Raw genomic sequence first — 17,468 nt, 5'->3', positions numbered from 1 at the left:
TGTATCTGATGTTAGTGCAAGGCTGATTTTTTTGGCTGAAGCTCTGTTTCTTGTTTCCTGCAGGGATTCCTGAAGAATGAAAAAGATAATGCATTGCTGTCTGCCATTGAAGAGTCAAGGAGGAGGGTAAGTTGGAAGAAAGCACTGTCGTTTTTTCCTAAAAACAAAAACAGGACAGGTTTGCGGACACCAGTTTTCTTCCCTTGAAAAGGGATCAGTACTTAGTCTGTAAGAAAAAGACAGATTTAGCCTTCCCCTCTTCAACTCCTGTATCTTCACCTCTGAACAAATAGTTGTTTTGAAGATCATCTGAGCAGCAACTCTGCTAAATTGCTGATAATCTGATAAGAAATTAATCTAATCCTGTTTCTGAATCTATTGGTGCTTTTGGTATCTGTTCTGGGGCAGTGATTTTCACAATTGAATTATGCAGCATGAAAAAATGCTTCCTGTTGTTTGTCTTAAAACTTCTTCTTGGAAATGTTGTTCCATACTTCCTAGTGCTCATGTTATGATTGTTTCCCTCCACGTACACTGGTGGCATCAGGTTTAGAACTGAGCCTGTGTTTCTTTCAAATGACAAGAAATAGTACATATGCATTATTAAATTATTTCAATTACATAACATTATGCTGTAACTATTGAAGCGTGTTTAAAACCCTGTTGAAATTAGTATAGTGAAGGTACGGGTGAGCCTATATCCTGCCATGAAAGTATAAAGTGAATTTATATAACGCAACAAAGAAACAGAAATCTTACGCTCTAGTTGCATGCATGCACTGTAATTAAATGTTTGCCAAATGTCACTGTGTCTTACCAATTCATTATTTCTGAGGAACGTTTTGCCGATCAATTGACAATATCCTAACAGTGAACTGCAATAAAATGAAAAACTTAGTCAGCCAACCAAGACATTTAGTTGTATGTTGCAGCATGGAGCTGTGTGAACAGGAAAGAAGACACAATATATAGCTTATTCTCTGTTTAGAATTAGTGGAGATTCTCTTATTTCCTGTCCTGGTATCCCTGAGGCTGTTAGTCTCACCCCAACAATAACAGAAAAGGTAGTGAAGCATCTTCTCTATCTTAATGCTATTGCCAAAATGAGGGAATATTTTCCTTACTGAGGGAAGAGCTGTTACCTCCCATATGTTCCCCAAGTGGATCTGAAGACAATGTAGCACATCAGCCATTTTAAAGGTAAAGGTTGTTTTTTCTTGGGATATGATTTTCCTGTGTGCTTTCCCGAGTTATGTTCCTCATGAAAAAGGCCTCCTGATTCTTTGACATTGGCTAGTTTTCCCTTACTATTAGATTTTTATTTTATCCTGTTTCCCGTTTGAAAGAAAAACACACTGATAAAGACCTGAAAATGATTATGGGCAATAAACACGCATCTTTGTTAAGAATGCAGCGAGTCAGACCTTTGTAGCCTCCAAGGAGGTGAAAAGCTAGTGGTCATTAGAGAAGTTAAGTCTCAACAAACCACACAGATCAGTGATGACCTGGATATTGTGTGTGCTGCTAAGTTAAAGGAGGAAGCCTACCGCCTGCTCAGATTCGTGTGCTGCGGTGCCGTGGAAGAGACACCGTTTCCCTCTTTTACCAGCTGGGGGTATGTGAGAGTTGTCTTAATTCCACATACACCTTGTTTCTGAATCCTTGTACCTGAACAGGAAGCCTGTTAAAATAATATGCAGCACACCATTAGCTCTTGAGGGCTGACCTGGTTGATTTATGTAGTTGCTATTTTCTGTTTCATTTTTAGGCTTGTCTATTAATAGCAGAGTTAGGTTGATGGGTGTTTCTCTATGTTCCTTAGCTCTTGTTCTTGTTCACCGACAGACTTTTGCCATGGCTGAGGAGTATCACCGAGAATCAATGCTGGTTGAATGGGAACAGGTGAAACAAAGGATTCTTCATTCTCTGCTTGCATCAGGGGAAGATGCTCTTGATTTCACCCAGGAAAATGAGGTAACTCTGTCTTTCTAAATGCTTTGCAGAGTCACACACAGCACTGTACACAGCTGGCATTCCAGCACTGCTGAAACCACCTCTGAAATATTCTGTAACTACAACTATGTGAAAATGAGAAATATAAAATCCCTATTGAATTCTAGAATGGCTCTGACTAGCAGAATGCATTGTCTAGCAAAATATCAAACCTTTGTGATTATTTCTATTTATTGACTGATGGGTACAGGCAATGGAGCTGCTATTGCTGAAGCTGTTTTTTGAGCAACATATGTGCTGGCTGGAAACTTAGTCACAAATACATAGTAGGTCAATACACCCAGGGGAACACACACATACAGAAAACACACTGGGGCACTTCAGGAAATCTTTGCGATGTGACACCAGGGAGTTTCTCAGGTGCAGTTGTGCTTACACATAGATCTTAGAGTGTCTCTTTCCCTTATCACTATGTGCTAGCCTGGATTTATGGTTGTTCTTAGGAGGCTGATGAAGTCTCTCAGGTTTCTTGGCAAAACCAAATGAATAAACATTAAAAAAAAAAAAGGTTTCCTTTTTATTTTACTGTCTCATTCAGAGCAGATTAGAATTTTGTGCTGCTAAGACCTCTAGTGTTCAGATTAATCCAGCAGTGACCAAATCCTTTGGGCAAGACTGACCCCATGTTTAACAAAAGAGATATTGACTATCATCTTAGAACATTCCTTATCTTCTGTTACAATTTAAAACTTTACAGTTTATTCTCTTAAAGAAAATGTTTCAGTTAAATGAGTAGAGCGAAGCAGAGTTACGTGCAGAGTGTTGGGAGCTCAGCCCCTCTGAGCTGGAAGCATCAGACAGCAGCTGTGATCCCTGGAGCACAAAGTTACATCACAGCTGCTGCACAGTGCTCCATGAAAATGCTCACCTTGAAAGGAGAGGGGACAGGGAGTGGGGGGATATAAGTTGCTGTGCTTTCAGGCTGAAAAAGAGACACATTTTTTATAGCCACATTCTCCACCCATGAAAATTAATTCTTGTTCATTGGGATGACCTGCTAGCATATTAAAATAAAAAAAGCCCTTGGTGCAAGTGGGGTATGACCTGTATAGGGATTTGGAAATAATTAAAGTTGTTAATGAAATGTCCCTTTCTGATTACTGTTCTTTTAAATATAGGTTAATCCCAGTTAGCATACCTCTTTTTATAGAGGCTGTCTTTGCCAGAAAATATTGTACTGATACTTTACTGGGACTTCTCAAAGGTTGTCCAGCTTTCCAATATTAGAAATGCTAAATAATGCAGACTGAATTAATTTAAAACTAGGAACAGCTATCCCATTATTTTAGGATGTGAATCTGAAGACTTGGCAGTTACACTGATAGCTCCTAACACCTTTGATTTGTGTGCTAGTTACTGGTGTGGGGTTTTCCTTTCAGAGTGTGGATATTAACTGCTAGCAGAAGTAATTTAATAACCTGCTCTGAACAGGTAAAACCCCTATTCTGGTGTTTCAGTGTCAAATGGATGCTACCCCCAGTCCATGGCACTTGAGATGCCAAGCATCAAATTGGTGTGAGGGAGGAGGGGAGAAAACTCAGCTCCTAATGTTTTTCATGAATGAGTTTAAAGACTCAATGTACACTATCACTCAGTAATACTCCACTCTCTATTTCAAAGCTTTCGTAGTAGCAGTATGTCATTTCGAGAGCATTTAAAATCCTTGATATATTCTAGTCTTAGCCTCAAGAAGTCAAAGGTCTGAGAGGTTTGAAGTGCATCTACTGTGTTAAAAGCCTGTTATCTAACCTCCCCACAGCAGGTTGTTCTTCTAAAGCCTTGTTCCAGTCAAATAAGTTTTTTGTGTGTATGTGACACAAACAGACACAGCCTGTAGAATATAGTAGAGGTTTAATTGATATCCTCTGGAGATGGAGAATCGGCTGAAAAGGCACAGATCCAAACACAGCAGGGGGCCAGTCTGCCTGCAAGCCAATTCTCAAGCTTTGGGCAAGCTAATTTGGGCAGAGTGAAATACCAACACATTATTCATGGAAATAAGACCAATTAACAGGCAAAGCTTATGATTCAAAGAACCTAGTGCAGGACTTGCCATAAGGTTTTCTGTTCCCCCTTGTCCTCCAGCCTGGCCGCCTTCTTGTCAGGGAAAACCAGAGCTGATAAAAAGGTGCTTCTTGTAGGTCTGGAAAGGGATGAAAGCCTGAGTTTTGTCTTCAAGGTATCAAACACCTATGGTCTGAAGGTGTTTGTTACGACTGTTGTGCCATGAGGTGCCAAGGCATTTCCTTTGTCCTTTTCCAAGTTTTTCCTTATTCCAAGTTTTTCTTTCTTCCACCCTTGCCACAAGCTCTTCCACTCTTGCTGTCAAGTAGCACACTCCTGCAGTGATACAGAGACACTGGCACATCTTGGTTTCTGTTCTGCCCCGCTGTATCACGTCTTCATACCCCTTAAATCCCAAGGACTGCAAGATTCTTTCCACTCCACAACAGTGTATTTTGATGGGGTTTCTCCAGCTTGGTCTCCTGCCTAGATACTCACTGCATCTACTGGCCAAGCCATTTGGAGTGCTGACAAAATGTCTGCCCAGACTTCTGCTGAGGAATGTGCATATGCATATGAGGGTGATGAATAATGCATCTTTACATGCACGGGGTTTGGTGTGCAAGTGAGGCTGAATGCTTGGCTGAGTGCAAATGAAGGAGGACTCCTTTGAAAAGCAGCATCGTTTGGCTAAGTGAATTTAAAAGATAAAAATGTGATGGCAGTACAGCAAAGCTGCAGCTTTGAGAAATGGATAATATTCAGAATAAATATTACAGTTCTGAATAATGTTTTGGAAAGACCAGAATTCAGGGCAGGGAGAAGCAAAGGTGGTTGAGAAAAACAGCACAAGCCATTTAAGCAATATCAGGTTAGAGATACAGCAAGATGCGTGAGTGCACTTACACTTCTGCAGTCCTTCGTGCATTCCCCGCTTTTCTGCTTTTCCTTTTGCTGCTGCAGTTAAACTTCAGAACCTGACCTGAAACAAGATTCTTCTTGTATGCTCCTAGCAGCTGTTTTGAACACATCTTTCATTATCTTTTCCTTGTTTGAAACTTGGTAAGTTCTGACTTGCCAGCAAAGGATACCCTCCCTGGCCCCCACTTTCCCCCGGTTAGTTTGTAGGGAATGTCCCTTCTTGGGAAGGATTGCCTGCGCAACTCCATTTCTGCAATTCAGGGGGAGCAGTGGAAGTGGCCTTCCCCATGCTGACTCACTGCTTTAGTTTTCCTTTTGAACTTTCCTTTTAGCACAGCCATGAGATAGTTCAGTGAGCTACTGCTTTCTTACAGTTTAATAATTCAAAAATGAAGCCAGAATGCATATACGAGATGGGAAAAAATAGGAAATAAGCTTGCTTCCATGGCTTTTTTTCCATAGGAAAGAAAAATATAAGAAAATCAGGACAAATTCTAGACTTCCTGATTTTTTTTTTTCCTGAAGTGCCAAGTCAGTAGAATTTAAAGAATTTAATTTCAATGTGGCAGTTCTCAGCTGTGGCAGATAGTTAAGAAGTGTTTCTTAAAGCATAATGGTTAAAGCATAATAGTTATACCTTCACTATACTAATTTCAACAGGGTTTTAAACACACTTCAATAGTTACAGCATAACTAAAATTGGAGAAAGGAAAGGAAAACCCAACCCCCAGAGCAGTTATTTCTTAGTTTCAGGTGTGCACTTTTGAATTCAGATTCTTACCTGAATTGGTTTGAACCTGGCAGTCACACACCACTCTCTGGAGTGGCAGCCACCTGGGTGCTTTTTGGTGCTTCAAAGCAGAAAAAGGAATAGATTCACAAAACAAAGCCCCAATGCTTGTGTGTCTGGTGCTTGGGCACTGGCTGAAAAGTGACACTAAGTCACTATGTACTAGTGTTCACTTGCTTTAGGAGATGAAACCTCATCGGTAATTAATGACAACGTCCATAATTTAGCATTACTTTAAATAACTCTACATTTTATCTGGCACAGCACAAGGGAAGGCTGCAAAGCGCTATTTCTGCCATCATGTCTGTTTCCCAGGAAACCTGCTTTAACAGCTTCTTTGTTCTTTAGAACAAAGAATTTGTCGGGTTTTAGGTGGGTTTAAAGGAATTTGTGTCAGATGATTTGGCACTGAAAGAAAAATGCAGATGCTTCTGAATATCAGTATCCATTAAGAGGGACTGTGAAGAATATTTTTAGTGTAAGTTCAGTTGCAAAAAGAAAAAGTGGAATTGCTTTTGGGTTTTTTGTAAGGCGTTTTTATACAGCCTAAGGTCTAAATGCACCTGCCTGATTTTGTAATCAGGTTGGACATTATTTAAATAGCATTATTAGTGAAAAATTAATGCAGTAATAAACTAATTTCAGCAGTTTTAAGGGATTGTTCAGGTTCATCCTTGGTACCTTCATTCATTTGTATTTCATTGTATTAGGGACAAACACTACTGAATATTTTTTATTCTGTAATCAACTGTTGGGTGCTGCACAGAAAGCAGTAACCACAGATATCACAAATCTCTTACAATTTCTTGATAGAGGTCGGTGCTCTTATCTTCCTGTATAAATTCCTAGCCAATGCAGAACAGCTTATTGGCCATTGCAGTTGTGTAACTTTATTTGTTTTTAAATTTTAACTTGTGGACATTCTCCTGATCAAAACTCCTGGGCTGGAACAGTGAGTAACCATTGTCTTTGCAATAACACATGCTCATGAGGGTAAGAGAGGTCTTACACAGTAGAAGATGTTCCAGATTAATCTAATACCAAAATAAAATTAATTTGGGAATGACTGAGAGAATGTTCAGTGCAAAGCTGATAAGTAACATGTCTGGAAGTTCATATGTTTGTATTATTTCATTCTGAAGTTAGGATACAGTTCCCCAAAAAAGTGAGATTTTTTTGAAGACTCTGCCAGCATTTCATCCTCATTTGAAACAAGAAGCTGAATGATGGCACCATCTAGAGAAAAGCTTTCCATTTCTGGATCTCTTCCTGAAATCCGTGCAGGCCGGGTCATGGCAGGAACATTGCTCCTGCCATGCTGCAGTCTGACAGGTGTCAGCAAAGCTGAACTCTAAAGCTGATTAAACTGGAAGTGAAAACACTGATTTTCCTATTGCATTTGGGCTTTATGTTGTTTGTACAGGCAGCAAGTTGGTCACATTTAAGTGAGCTCTTCCAGGCAACACTAGAGCACATCCTTAAGCAATCCTTGGAGGTGATCCTGTCTGCACTGAGAAGTACTGACATTCTGGGTAAACAGTGTAGGAAGTAGTAAAGCCATTGGACAGTATTGCTAAGGTGCACTGTAACAGCTAGTGAGGATGTGCAGCCAGTTGTAACTGACTTTGATGGTAAAAAGCTTAATTTTTAAACTCTGCAGATGTACCTGCTCTTTCTCAGAAAAAGTTAACGATTCCTGTTTAGATGAATATAGACAGCCTTGAGTTATATGGTAACAAACCTGAAAACCTTGCTTTGCTGAAAGCTTGTCTGTTCCTTTTGCTTGCCCCAACTATGTCAATTGGCTTCATAATAAATATTGTGCTTCTGTACTGAGCTCGTCTTGCTTTGATCTTCAGACCAGCATGGCTTCTGAAGCAACTGATATTAAAGGACTGTTTACCTCAAAGAGATCTGTCTTTAAAATGATTGTACTTTACTTTTAAACTCAAAACTTGCAATGCTGATGCTGAAATGAAGAATTACATTCTTTTAGAAGGCAGGAAATAGCAGAGAGCATTGTTGGGAGTATTCTTTCCTCCAGAGCATTGAACATCTGTGTTCAGTGGTGGTTGTACTGAGAACATACTTGTGCCTTGTAGTGCACATTTAAAATTGCTTTATGCAGATTAAGACTATTATGGCATGTTGTATTTGAAGTTTTTTATAAGAGTATGAATTTTTTGTATGCCACAATTCCATTGGCTGTCTCTTCCTGCTCTACACTCAAAATGTCTCAATCTTGGCATAGTCTCTGTGGGTAAAAAGACTTATTTTTTTTCAGGTCAGGATATTGCCAGCATACTTCCTTCTGCAGCAGACCAGCAATGGGGTACTTTTTAACATACAATTGAATGCTGCAGTCCTATTTTGTGTCCATCTCATCCATTGAATTCTATGTCCTTGCTGTGATGGAGGCTCAGACTAGATGCCTCACAGCGGGACACTGACAAGAAGCAACCTTTAAAGAAACAAAAGCAAAGAATTAAAATTATAAGATGCTACCAAGAGACACTGATGTCCTAATTCTAGAGAGCTAATGGTTGGTTTGTGCACTGAATAAGGAGAATTTATGTCACTTTAGAAAGTTTAAGCTATATTGGGAAGATAATGGGTTATTGCAGTGAGACTGCATTTTTCTCTGTAGATGGTTCAAAACCCTGTTTGTAGTTCTGTCAGGAACATGGTTTTGCTGTTTTTTAGGAGCAGATGTATTGGTAAAATGCACTGTGGTAATTCTATACTTTGTACCTTCCTGTATGCTTCTCACTAAACAGCCCAGCTATGTTGGTGAGGTGGGTCCTCCAGGTCGCAGCTCTTTGGACAGTGTGGAGATGGCATATGCTCGTCAGGTGAGTGAAAGTGAAAAAACTTTGTTAAACACTCTTCTACATGGAGAGAGAGGGGGAAAATAAAGATTTGAGCTTAGTGTAAAAGAAGATATAGTAGGTAGAACATGAAAATATCTGCCTAGAGATAAAATGCAATTGGCAAACACATAAATCTTGCATGATGTTCTTAGAAATATACTCACCTGTTTACTATAGGATATTTTTTGTCAAAAAGAGATCCTGAGCACCATATATGGCTGTAGAAAGCATTTATGCTTGTAAAGTAAACTGAAATTCTAAGTTTTCAAAAGCAGTAATTCTTTTAGGATTTGTCAATGCTTAATTGTATACATATGAAGGCTTTATATTCCCATTATCTTCATATGTGGATGATCATTTTTCTTGTGTATGTGTGTAGGAAAAATATGCTGAAGTGTTAAGCCTGATGTTTGTCAAATTATATCCTATTTTAATGACATCGCTTGTGAGAAGCTTTAGTGCATCAGCTATGAATTATTATGCCTGGTAACATTAGACTCCCTCGGAAAATTTTCAGGGAAAACTGATAAACCTTTACATAACCAATTTGTTACTTTTGTTATTTGAGATTATCTGTTTACCAGCACTGTTGAGAACAAAATTATAGAAAAGGACTTGATTTTTCAAAATGGAATATGTGAAACGACATAGACAAAATGTTGCCTAATTTGCACACAATTACTGTTATTGTGTGCTTTGGCTCAGTCTGTGCCGAGGCAGAGAGCAGCTTGTGCATCTGTTTTCCTACATCTGCATTCAGTTATGGTAACTGGGAAGAAACTAATGGCAAAAGGTGCACGGTTGTGCTGATAGAGTGTACATTTGATTTAGTGGCTGTTACAAACTAAATTAACAAACTATTATCTACTGTAATATACCCACGGTAAAGGTCTTCCTTAAAGCATAATTGCATCTGTGTTTTGAGGCCATCAGTGTTATTCCGTGCTGGTTTTCTGAATACAGGAAGTCCAATCTCTCTAGCAGTCCTGGCTCTGGGGTAGCTGTGGAGTCACCATGGCCCATGGGCCCTTGTCAGGGTCACGGGCTGTGCACAGACTGCTGCAAAGTGCCCCGGAAATGTGGTGTTTGTGGCCAGCCTTCTGCTGCCAAAACACTTGGTGCAGTCACCATGTGCTCCCACCAAGGGCTCCTGAGAAACTCTGGCTGAGCTCTCCTTATGTCAGCCTGCCTCAGTTCAAGAATAACCAAGTGTCAGCAGTCTGTGTGAGGCTCCTGTGGCTTCAGTGGGGAGTTGGGAGACCTGGAGGTCACGCAGGAGACCTGGAGATCCATGCTGCTTCAGTTTATCAGCAGCCGTGAAGTGTGTTTTAATTACACTGAAGTGATTAATTGTTCTTCGTGGATAGTTCAGACTGTCTCACAGGAACATGGTGACATCCACGGACATGATTTCACTGATGCTGCATTCTCTTTGCAGTCCTGAGCTCTACATCCTGTTTGCACCCTGGGCATGTTGTAGTAGAGCATGCCAAAGGGAGTTAAAGCACAATGGCGTTGTTTTTCTAGCATTGAGAATTATTATTTTTGGACATAGTGGAAGGTCTTTTGACTGAGAGTAGAATAAACAATAGTAGACGAAGCTCAGTTAAGATCAAGAGTTAAAACAGGGAGGTGTGTGTATATGTTGAAGGGCAGGCTCTGAAGGGTCAGATTTCTGTTCATTTGCCTATGTCAGATTTCCCTGAATACTGCCACAAACCAGCAAAATCCTGTTTCTTTCACATCAGCAGGTAGGAGGCTGCCATGCAGGGGAATATCACAGCCATCCACTTGTCAGGTCACTTCTGAATCTTTGTCCTCCAGCAATTAGCTGCAATTAGTCTAACAGGGCATTCAGCACAGTGCTCTGCCATTCGGAACCCCTGAACAGCTGGGCTGCTGCCGGCCTTCAGGCAGGCCTGGGGCTTTGAGGAGTTGTGGAGGCTTGGGTGATGCTGACGCATGTTCCTCTACCATTGGATTGAAAGTGGCTGATGTGGGAGGAAAGCAAAGGGACTTGCTGGGAACACTGTTTTTGAAGCCTGGTTCAGATTTTGCTGCTGTGGCTAGGGAGGGATCAGAGCATAATATGTATTGTTAAACATGCTTACTTTAATTATGTTTTAGATTTATATTTATAATGAGAAGATAGTGAATGGACATCTGCAGCCTAACCTGGTGGACCTTTGTGCTGCTACCGCAGGCCTGGATGATAAGGTACTGCCAGTGAGTTAACATGAGGAGATGTATTTAAGCTGTTTTCAGGATGTGATTAACAGCAAGCTTACGTTGGAGGAAAAAATACTGATATTGCCAAAAAAATTGCATGGCTCCACAGAAAACACAGAGGCAATACCAGAATTTTCTCTAGTACAGCAGGCCTCACCTGCAATGAAGTTGGTCATGGTGAAAATTTCTTAACACAGCGAAAAAGAAACGAACCTGGTGTTCCATCATAAGTGATAAGCTGTTGAGGGAAAAATTGCTTTTAATTTTAAATAGATTCTGTTGTGTTTGGCTTACAAAATGTGGTCTCTTAATGTCCTTTGGAGGTATTTAGTTGTAGGTAAAGGGTCCTCAATCAGACTCTGCTAGAGCTGAAATAGGCTCCCATAGCAAAGCATAAAACCCCTAGGATTGACTTTAAATTAATGATCTGTCTACTTTTCTTTTTTTCTATTCCTTTAATTGTGTTGCCTTGATCCACCCCAAAAAATAAAACAAATGCACAAACCTTGGAGAAATGTCTGAAGGAGAATACTGCAGGAGGGTCAAGCTATGAAAAAGCTTGTGCAAATGGGGAGAGCAAAAAACTGCTCAGAAGCTGAGGGGCAAACGCTTCAATCAGATCTGAATTACAGATGTGTGCATCTTTGCTCTGAACAGCTCTGTTTGTTTTGCAAGGGGCAGCACGGGGAGTTTCAGTGTTCTTACTGCTTTGAAGCACCGAGATCAAAGAGCTGCCCTTGCCCAAGTGAACAGTGTTAGTTCTCAGTATTTTGCTATTTCAGCAGGGACGCCCTAGTCCTGTAGACACTGATACGATCTTGCATCTTTGTAAACAAGCAGATCTGGATGGTTTTCAACCTTTATTTGTAACTGAGCCTTTGTCCAAGTGATCAGTGTCCTTTTGATGCTTCTTATCTCAGCTGATCGCACAGCTTTCCAGCAGCAGCCAGAGCCATTGCTTACATGGAAAGCTGATGGTGCTGTGGTATTTATTAAGTGGGAAATGTGAATTAGAAATGAGCAAGAGACTGATTACCAAGTACCCAGCCTAGTTTTGGAAATAGTTGCCAATTCTTGGGAACAACTGCAGGTACAACATTTATAGCCATCTTCTCCCACAAGAATTATGCAAAAAAGCCTGTGAAATTTGAATTCTGCGAGACAGAAGCAGATTTCCTTCGTGACTGTGTCCACTATCTCCGTTACAAATCTATACTGACATTACTCTTGTGTTCTTACGCTTTTCTTAAGCATCAAAACACCATGTAGCTCAAAACAGTGTTGCTTGTTCATCTCTGTACTAATCGCTGAGGCATGGAATGACTTGTTTATAGAACATCTCCGAGATGTGGGCCATGGTGAAACAAATGACCGACGTCACTCTGGTTCCTGCCAGTGATGCTCTGAAAGTCCGGACCAACATGGAGGTGCGCATGGAGTTCGTGAGGCACGCTCTGCACTACCTGGAGGAAAGGTAAGATGGGTGCTCTGGGTACAGCTTAATAGAGTTCCCTAATGATAAGCCAGAATGAGTTTGTACTGCACATAAAGAGTCAGCTACCTTGTGCTGCTCACAGACTTGTCTCTTGCCTGTCTTTTTTACTGTGCAGGGCTTAGAGCAGCCACTTAAATGTAAAACTGTTTTAGTTTAACAGTGTTATAGTTAAAAAGGCTTTGAATCCGTGGGGAGGTTGTTTAGAAGATGCAAAGACTTTTATTCTTTCTTCTATGTTGCTTATAAATATTCTATATATGCATGGTGATATGTGAAGGTTTTTCACTTGTGGAAAGTGATCTATTTCCCTTCTGCAAAAGAATATCCTCTTTTCTATATGCTCCCTTTCTGATTGCTAGCTGCTGTCAGCAGCCTGTGAGGACAGCATGGGGACAAACCTGGTGCAGCGAGTCAAGTTCTGATCATGCCATTTCTACACTGAAAAGTTTTTGGAGAATGTGAAGAAGCTGAAGTTGAGACATGCAGCAGTGATTTTCAGACTGTAGAAAGTGGTTTGCTGTGTGTATTAGCAAGTACCATGGGGACCTAAGCTCCTTGACCGATGAAGTTCTCGGAGAACTGCAAGCTGTGAAGCTGCCCAAAGCCAAATGCCCGTTCACTGCACACGTGGATATTGCAGTGTCTCTTTTCTAGCAGCTGCAATGTGATACCAGCAGGTTCTTCCAGCCCATGCAAGCAATAACTGCAGGGTAGCATGTGGGCATTTGTTAGGAACATAGAGATGCCATCGGAGCACAGAAAGCGCTGCGCTCTGACGCAGCACTCTGGGAAGAGATGCCTTCAACTCCTGGCACAGCCTCCTCTTGGCCGTGACAGTTGGTTGTCACACCTCATCAGCACTCAGTGTCACCCGGGGGTGGTGGCGGCTGCTGCCTGTGCACAGAGGAACTGACACATCGGAAGGATCTTCTGTTCCCAGCTCCTCGGTCTCAGCAGAGTGCGATGAGCCAGTGACTCTTAGCCTGATTTGCCACATATCCAACTTGCTAAATTTTCACAGTGCCATTAACTGCTAACTGAAGTTAGGAATTAGTTATACGTGGTACTTCCCCAATGCTCCCAGCTGTGGAGATTAGGGCCTCTCAGGCTTGATTTTTTTTTTTTTTAATTGAAAGCCTGCCCATACGCTGTGCCTTGCTTCATAGCTTTTCTTTCCTAGTGGGAATTGGCTAATACTGGAGTGTTTCCATGCCTCGCCAGCCCCTCACTCATATATGGAAGAGATGTAATGCCACTCACAGCTGTTCATGCATTAGTTCCTTTGGAACAACTGTGATCTTAAGCCCTGAGGAGCATGCACTTGCCTCAGCCATAATTCTAGTTACCAAGATATCACTCTGATACTTGCTTACACAGTCTTTCAGATTTACAGTCTGATGGTGCACAAGTCTAGCATGTGCTGCAGAGAAAGAAAAAGAACTTAATGTCATTTATTGATGCTGCTTACATAGGTCTTCCTTCAGTGTACAAATTTTTGAGACTCCTGCTTCAAAACATGAGTATTTGTTAAATTGATCTGCCTTGATTTTATGCTTTGATGTGTTATTATTAAAGGTGTTCTTAAAGCTGCCTTTACCAGTTATATTTCTCTAAATTCCCTTTTTTTCTGGGATTTCCTTCTGGTAAGTCCATAGCCCTAGGGCTGATATTTTTCCACAGGGCAGCGAGGAGGGACAAACACTTCTGTGGTATTTAATTGTTCTTTCGTGATAGGATTGAGAGTTAAAGTATTAAGATGGAAAGGCTTTTTGCCAGTTATGTAATTGAGCTTAACTTTGTACTACAAGAATTTAATAAGAGGAACTTCATAATAGAGAGTTGAACTTGGAGTAGTCCAGCACAGACTCAAAACATGGTATCTTCTGAGACTGCTAAATACAAGGATCTTCTTAAATTGACTGAAAATTTGCCTCATTTTGTTGTAATGATAATGTTTGAACATTGAGTTAATTTGCTTTAAATTGGTAATTCTGTCAGATCTGAAAGGCAGTGGATGTTTTTGTGGCAGGTGTATCTCAGTCTGTTCATGTTTGTTTTGCTTGTGTTGTTTTTCAGTTACAAAAATTACACTTTTGTGACAGTGTTTGGGAACTTGCACCAGGCTCAGCTGGGTGGAGTCCCAGGGACCTACCAACTGGTCCGCAGCTTCTTGAACATCAAACTCCCAGCGTCTGTCCCTGGTCTCCAGGTATGTCCAGCCAGCACAGTCAGCGACCGAGCTAAAATGATAACACAAATCTTTTTGCCCCAGTACAGAGGGGAAACCAGTGCAGCCTCCAGTGGCTTTTCTATTGTTTAAGCTGCTTTTAGGGCAGCAGACTCTTACTCCTTCTTTAGAATTTTTCACTAGGAAAATGGGAGATGGCAGACAAAATCTCTCCTGAGTTCAGACCTAGTCCCAAAGTATGGTTGGGTGCTCAGTAGCTTGAGTTCTAAATTCTAGAAATTATGGTGTCTTCTGGTGGTCATCTTAGAAATCAACAAGCAAAAATTAAAATGCATTATGAAGGTTCAAAAAGCAGTAACTTAACCTCCCTGATTTGCTTTTTCTCTTTTTTTACATTTATAGTAAAATGGTGAAACCAGTTTTTTAATCATCAAATGTGTAATGAATTCATCTCAGTGGTAGCCTGAGCCTTTTATTTAGGAATCTGGGTAAAACCCTTCTTACCTGCATGAAGTAGAAAGTGCATAGCTGTGCATCTACAGAATTATCAGATAGGCAGTCTGGGTTGAAAAATTAAATCTAAAAGTTAAATAAATAATAAATGATAACATTGGAGAGCGCACAGCTAAGTCTAGCTGTCTCTTCCTTACCTGCTGAGATCAGCGATTAGTTTAATATCTTTCTGTTTCAGTAAAAATGTTTTTAATACCTCGATCGCCTAATCCAAATCCATCTGCTGTGGGTGGGGAGGATACCATACGCTGATTCTGGGATTCTCAGAACCTCCCTCCAAACTGAAATCTGGGCAAGCAGAAGAGAACCACACCTTTCATTGCTGAGATGTGCAGAGCTTTCCCAGGACTTAGCCCTCATGACCTCTGGCTTTTGTAACAAACAGAATTTTTTACCAAAATCAGAGTGTGGGTATAAGGGCAGAAATAATGAATAAGGCAAATGATAAAGAGAAATCATTCAAATATGTTGCTTTTATGAAAAAATTAGGTATGTCCTACTTTCTTTTCAGGATGGTGAGGTGGAAGGGCATCCTGTGTGGGCGCTGATTTACTACTGCATGCGCTGTGGAGATCTGACTGCAGCCATGCACGTGGTGAAACGGGCACAGCACCAACTGGGAGAGTTCAAAACCTGGTTCCAAGAGTACATGCACAGTAAAGACAGAAGGTAATTGGGAACTAGGAAGGATCTTTGCGATCTACTACTGTGGAGTAGTGAAATAATCAGTGGCTTGGTACAAGAAGCTCAGGTCTCTTCTGGTGGTGATTGCTGCCTGATGTTTATATTACCTACCTAAATTACATGTAGAAGTTTGCATATTTAATTTGTGGCTTTGAAGTCAAGAAATCTCAACAGGGAAAGAGTTGTTTGAAAATATTCAAAAATTTACATTTCAAAAATAATACAGTGTGGTGTAGCTTTACTTTTTTACAAAAGGATAAGCCTGGTATAACAGTGGGATATGGCATGTAGTAGATCAGATTTAATCTGCTGTCCCGAGTCCTGTATCTTTTTATTTCCCCCGTTGCTTATTTTAGCTGAATTTCCTTTGGGGAACACTTTTTACTACACCTGTTTTCATAAGAATGCTACACAGGAAATGCAAGCAGTGTTTGTTAGAGGCCTTTAGAGGCCTCGCTCTCACATCTTTCTTGTGTTTACTCTCCTCTTCCAGTTTTTGCTGTCCAGCACTAGACAGAGGCCATTGGCCAAACTGCTGCTGATGTGATTGCAAAGTGGTTGAGTTAGTGCACGTACTCTGAACTCTACAGTGGTTTTCTTTTCTATCTTTCCACTTGCAATGAATTAAAAAATAAAAATCAACAAAAACCCAACAAACAAACCAACGAAATATAACTAACCAAGCTAAGAAAATAAGCTGAAAGGATACAAATCCAAGTGCCATTTACCAAGTATTGTATGCCATGGTATTCTTCTATAAATCAACCTGTTTTGTAGAGAGTAGCTAGGAGTCCTCATTATATCAAGGTTGTTGCAGAAACCTCATTGAAGGTTCTGTCACTGTTTTCATTACAAACACTTGCATGAGATACAACATAATTGATTTACTTTGGTTTTGTTACAGCTCTGAAAAAGTGATCTGCCTACGGATTTGACAAACAATGCCTTAGTCTAGGAGAACACTTGATTAAATTCTGTAAAATTCTCAACAAGAGGTCGCAAGAAAAAAAGAATGACAAAGAACATTATGACAGTGTTTAATAATGATGAAAGTGTCTCTCCTAAAAGATCTCATGGTACAATGACCTGCTCACTTGTTAGTTACTAACACAAAGACTTTCAAAGATGTTGTGAGCTCTCTTTTTCTGAAGTGATGCAATAGCAGTCTCAGACAAAAATAGCTCATCTGCCACAGTATTAGTGTACCCCTAAAGAGACTGTCATATGTGTTTTCTTCCCCTGCAGTGAGCATTTGAAGATCATCCTCCATAACATTAATTATGGGTTTAAATTCATGTGTGCAAAATTTTTACCTACAGATATGAACAGGAAGTGCAAGAAATATTGGTTAGTGCTTACTGTTGATTATGCCTTTGCTGTGGATATGCACCAATTCACATTGATTTGTATCCAGGTTTCCTCATACAGGGAAAATGGGTTTCATGTCTTTTCCTTCAATCTTTTCTTTTCCTTAGACTGTCTCCTGCCACAGAAAATAAACTACGTCTTCATTACAGACGAGCTCTGAGAAATAACACTGACCCCTACAAAAGGGCTGTTTATTGTATTATTGGCCGTTGTGACATTACAGACAACCAGAGCGAAGTTGCTGATAAAACAGAAGATTATCTTTGGCTAAAAGTAAGTCTGGTGTTGGGGTTGTGGTGTTTGGTTTTTCTTTTTTTAAGAAGAGTCTAAATGGTACCACATTTCTCCACTGCTTTGCTACGCTTCCTACTTCTAGATCTGGTGTGTTGCATC

General features: G+C 40.5%; 1 protein-coding gene across 6 annotated transcripts in view; it reads left to right on the top strand.

The window, feature by feature from the left end:
• NUP93 (nucleoporin 93) overlaps window positions 1–17,468 on the top strand; it is a 79,027-nt gene that overhangs the window by 48,093 nt on the left and 13,466 nt on the right. For all 6 annotated transcript variants that reach the window (XM_032122023.1, XM_032122024.1, XM_032122025.1 and 3 more), the window contains 8 exons: window positions 64–126; window positions 1,846–1,974; window positions 8,506–8,580; window positions 10,726–10,815; window positions 12,162–12,301; window positions 14,399–14,531; window positions 15,535–15,692; window positions 17,183–17,348. In XM_032122023.1, coding sequence (XP_031977914.1) covers window positions 64–126; window positions 1,846–1,974; window positions 8,506–8,580; window positions 10,726–10,815; window positions 12,162–12,301; window positions 14,399–14,531; window positions 15,535–15,692; window positions 17,183–17,348 — 954 coding nt within the window. The remainder of the gene's footprint in view (window positions 1–63; window positions 127–1,845; window positions 1,975–8,505; window positions 8,581–10,725; window positions 10,816–12,161; window positions 12,302–14,398; window positions 14,532–15,534; window positions 15,693–17,182; window positions 17,349–17,468) is intronic.

The sequence above is a fragment of the Corvus moneduloides genome, chromosome 12, assembly GCF_009650955.1.
Source record: "Corvus moneduloides isolate bCorMon1 chromosome 12, bCorMon1.pri, whole genome shotgun sequence".
Classification (NCBI taxonomy): Eukaryota; Metazoa; Chordata; class Aves; order Passeriformes; family Corvidae; genus Corvus; species Corvus moneduloides.
The sequence above is the reverse complement of the archived record's forward strand: the minus strand, read 5'-3'. Positions and strand labels throughout refer to the sequence as shown.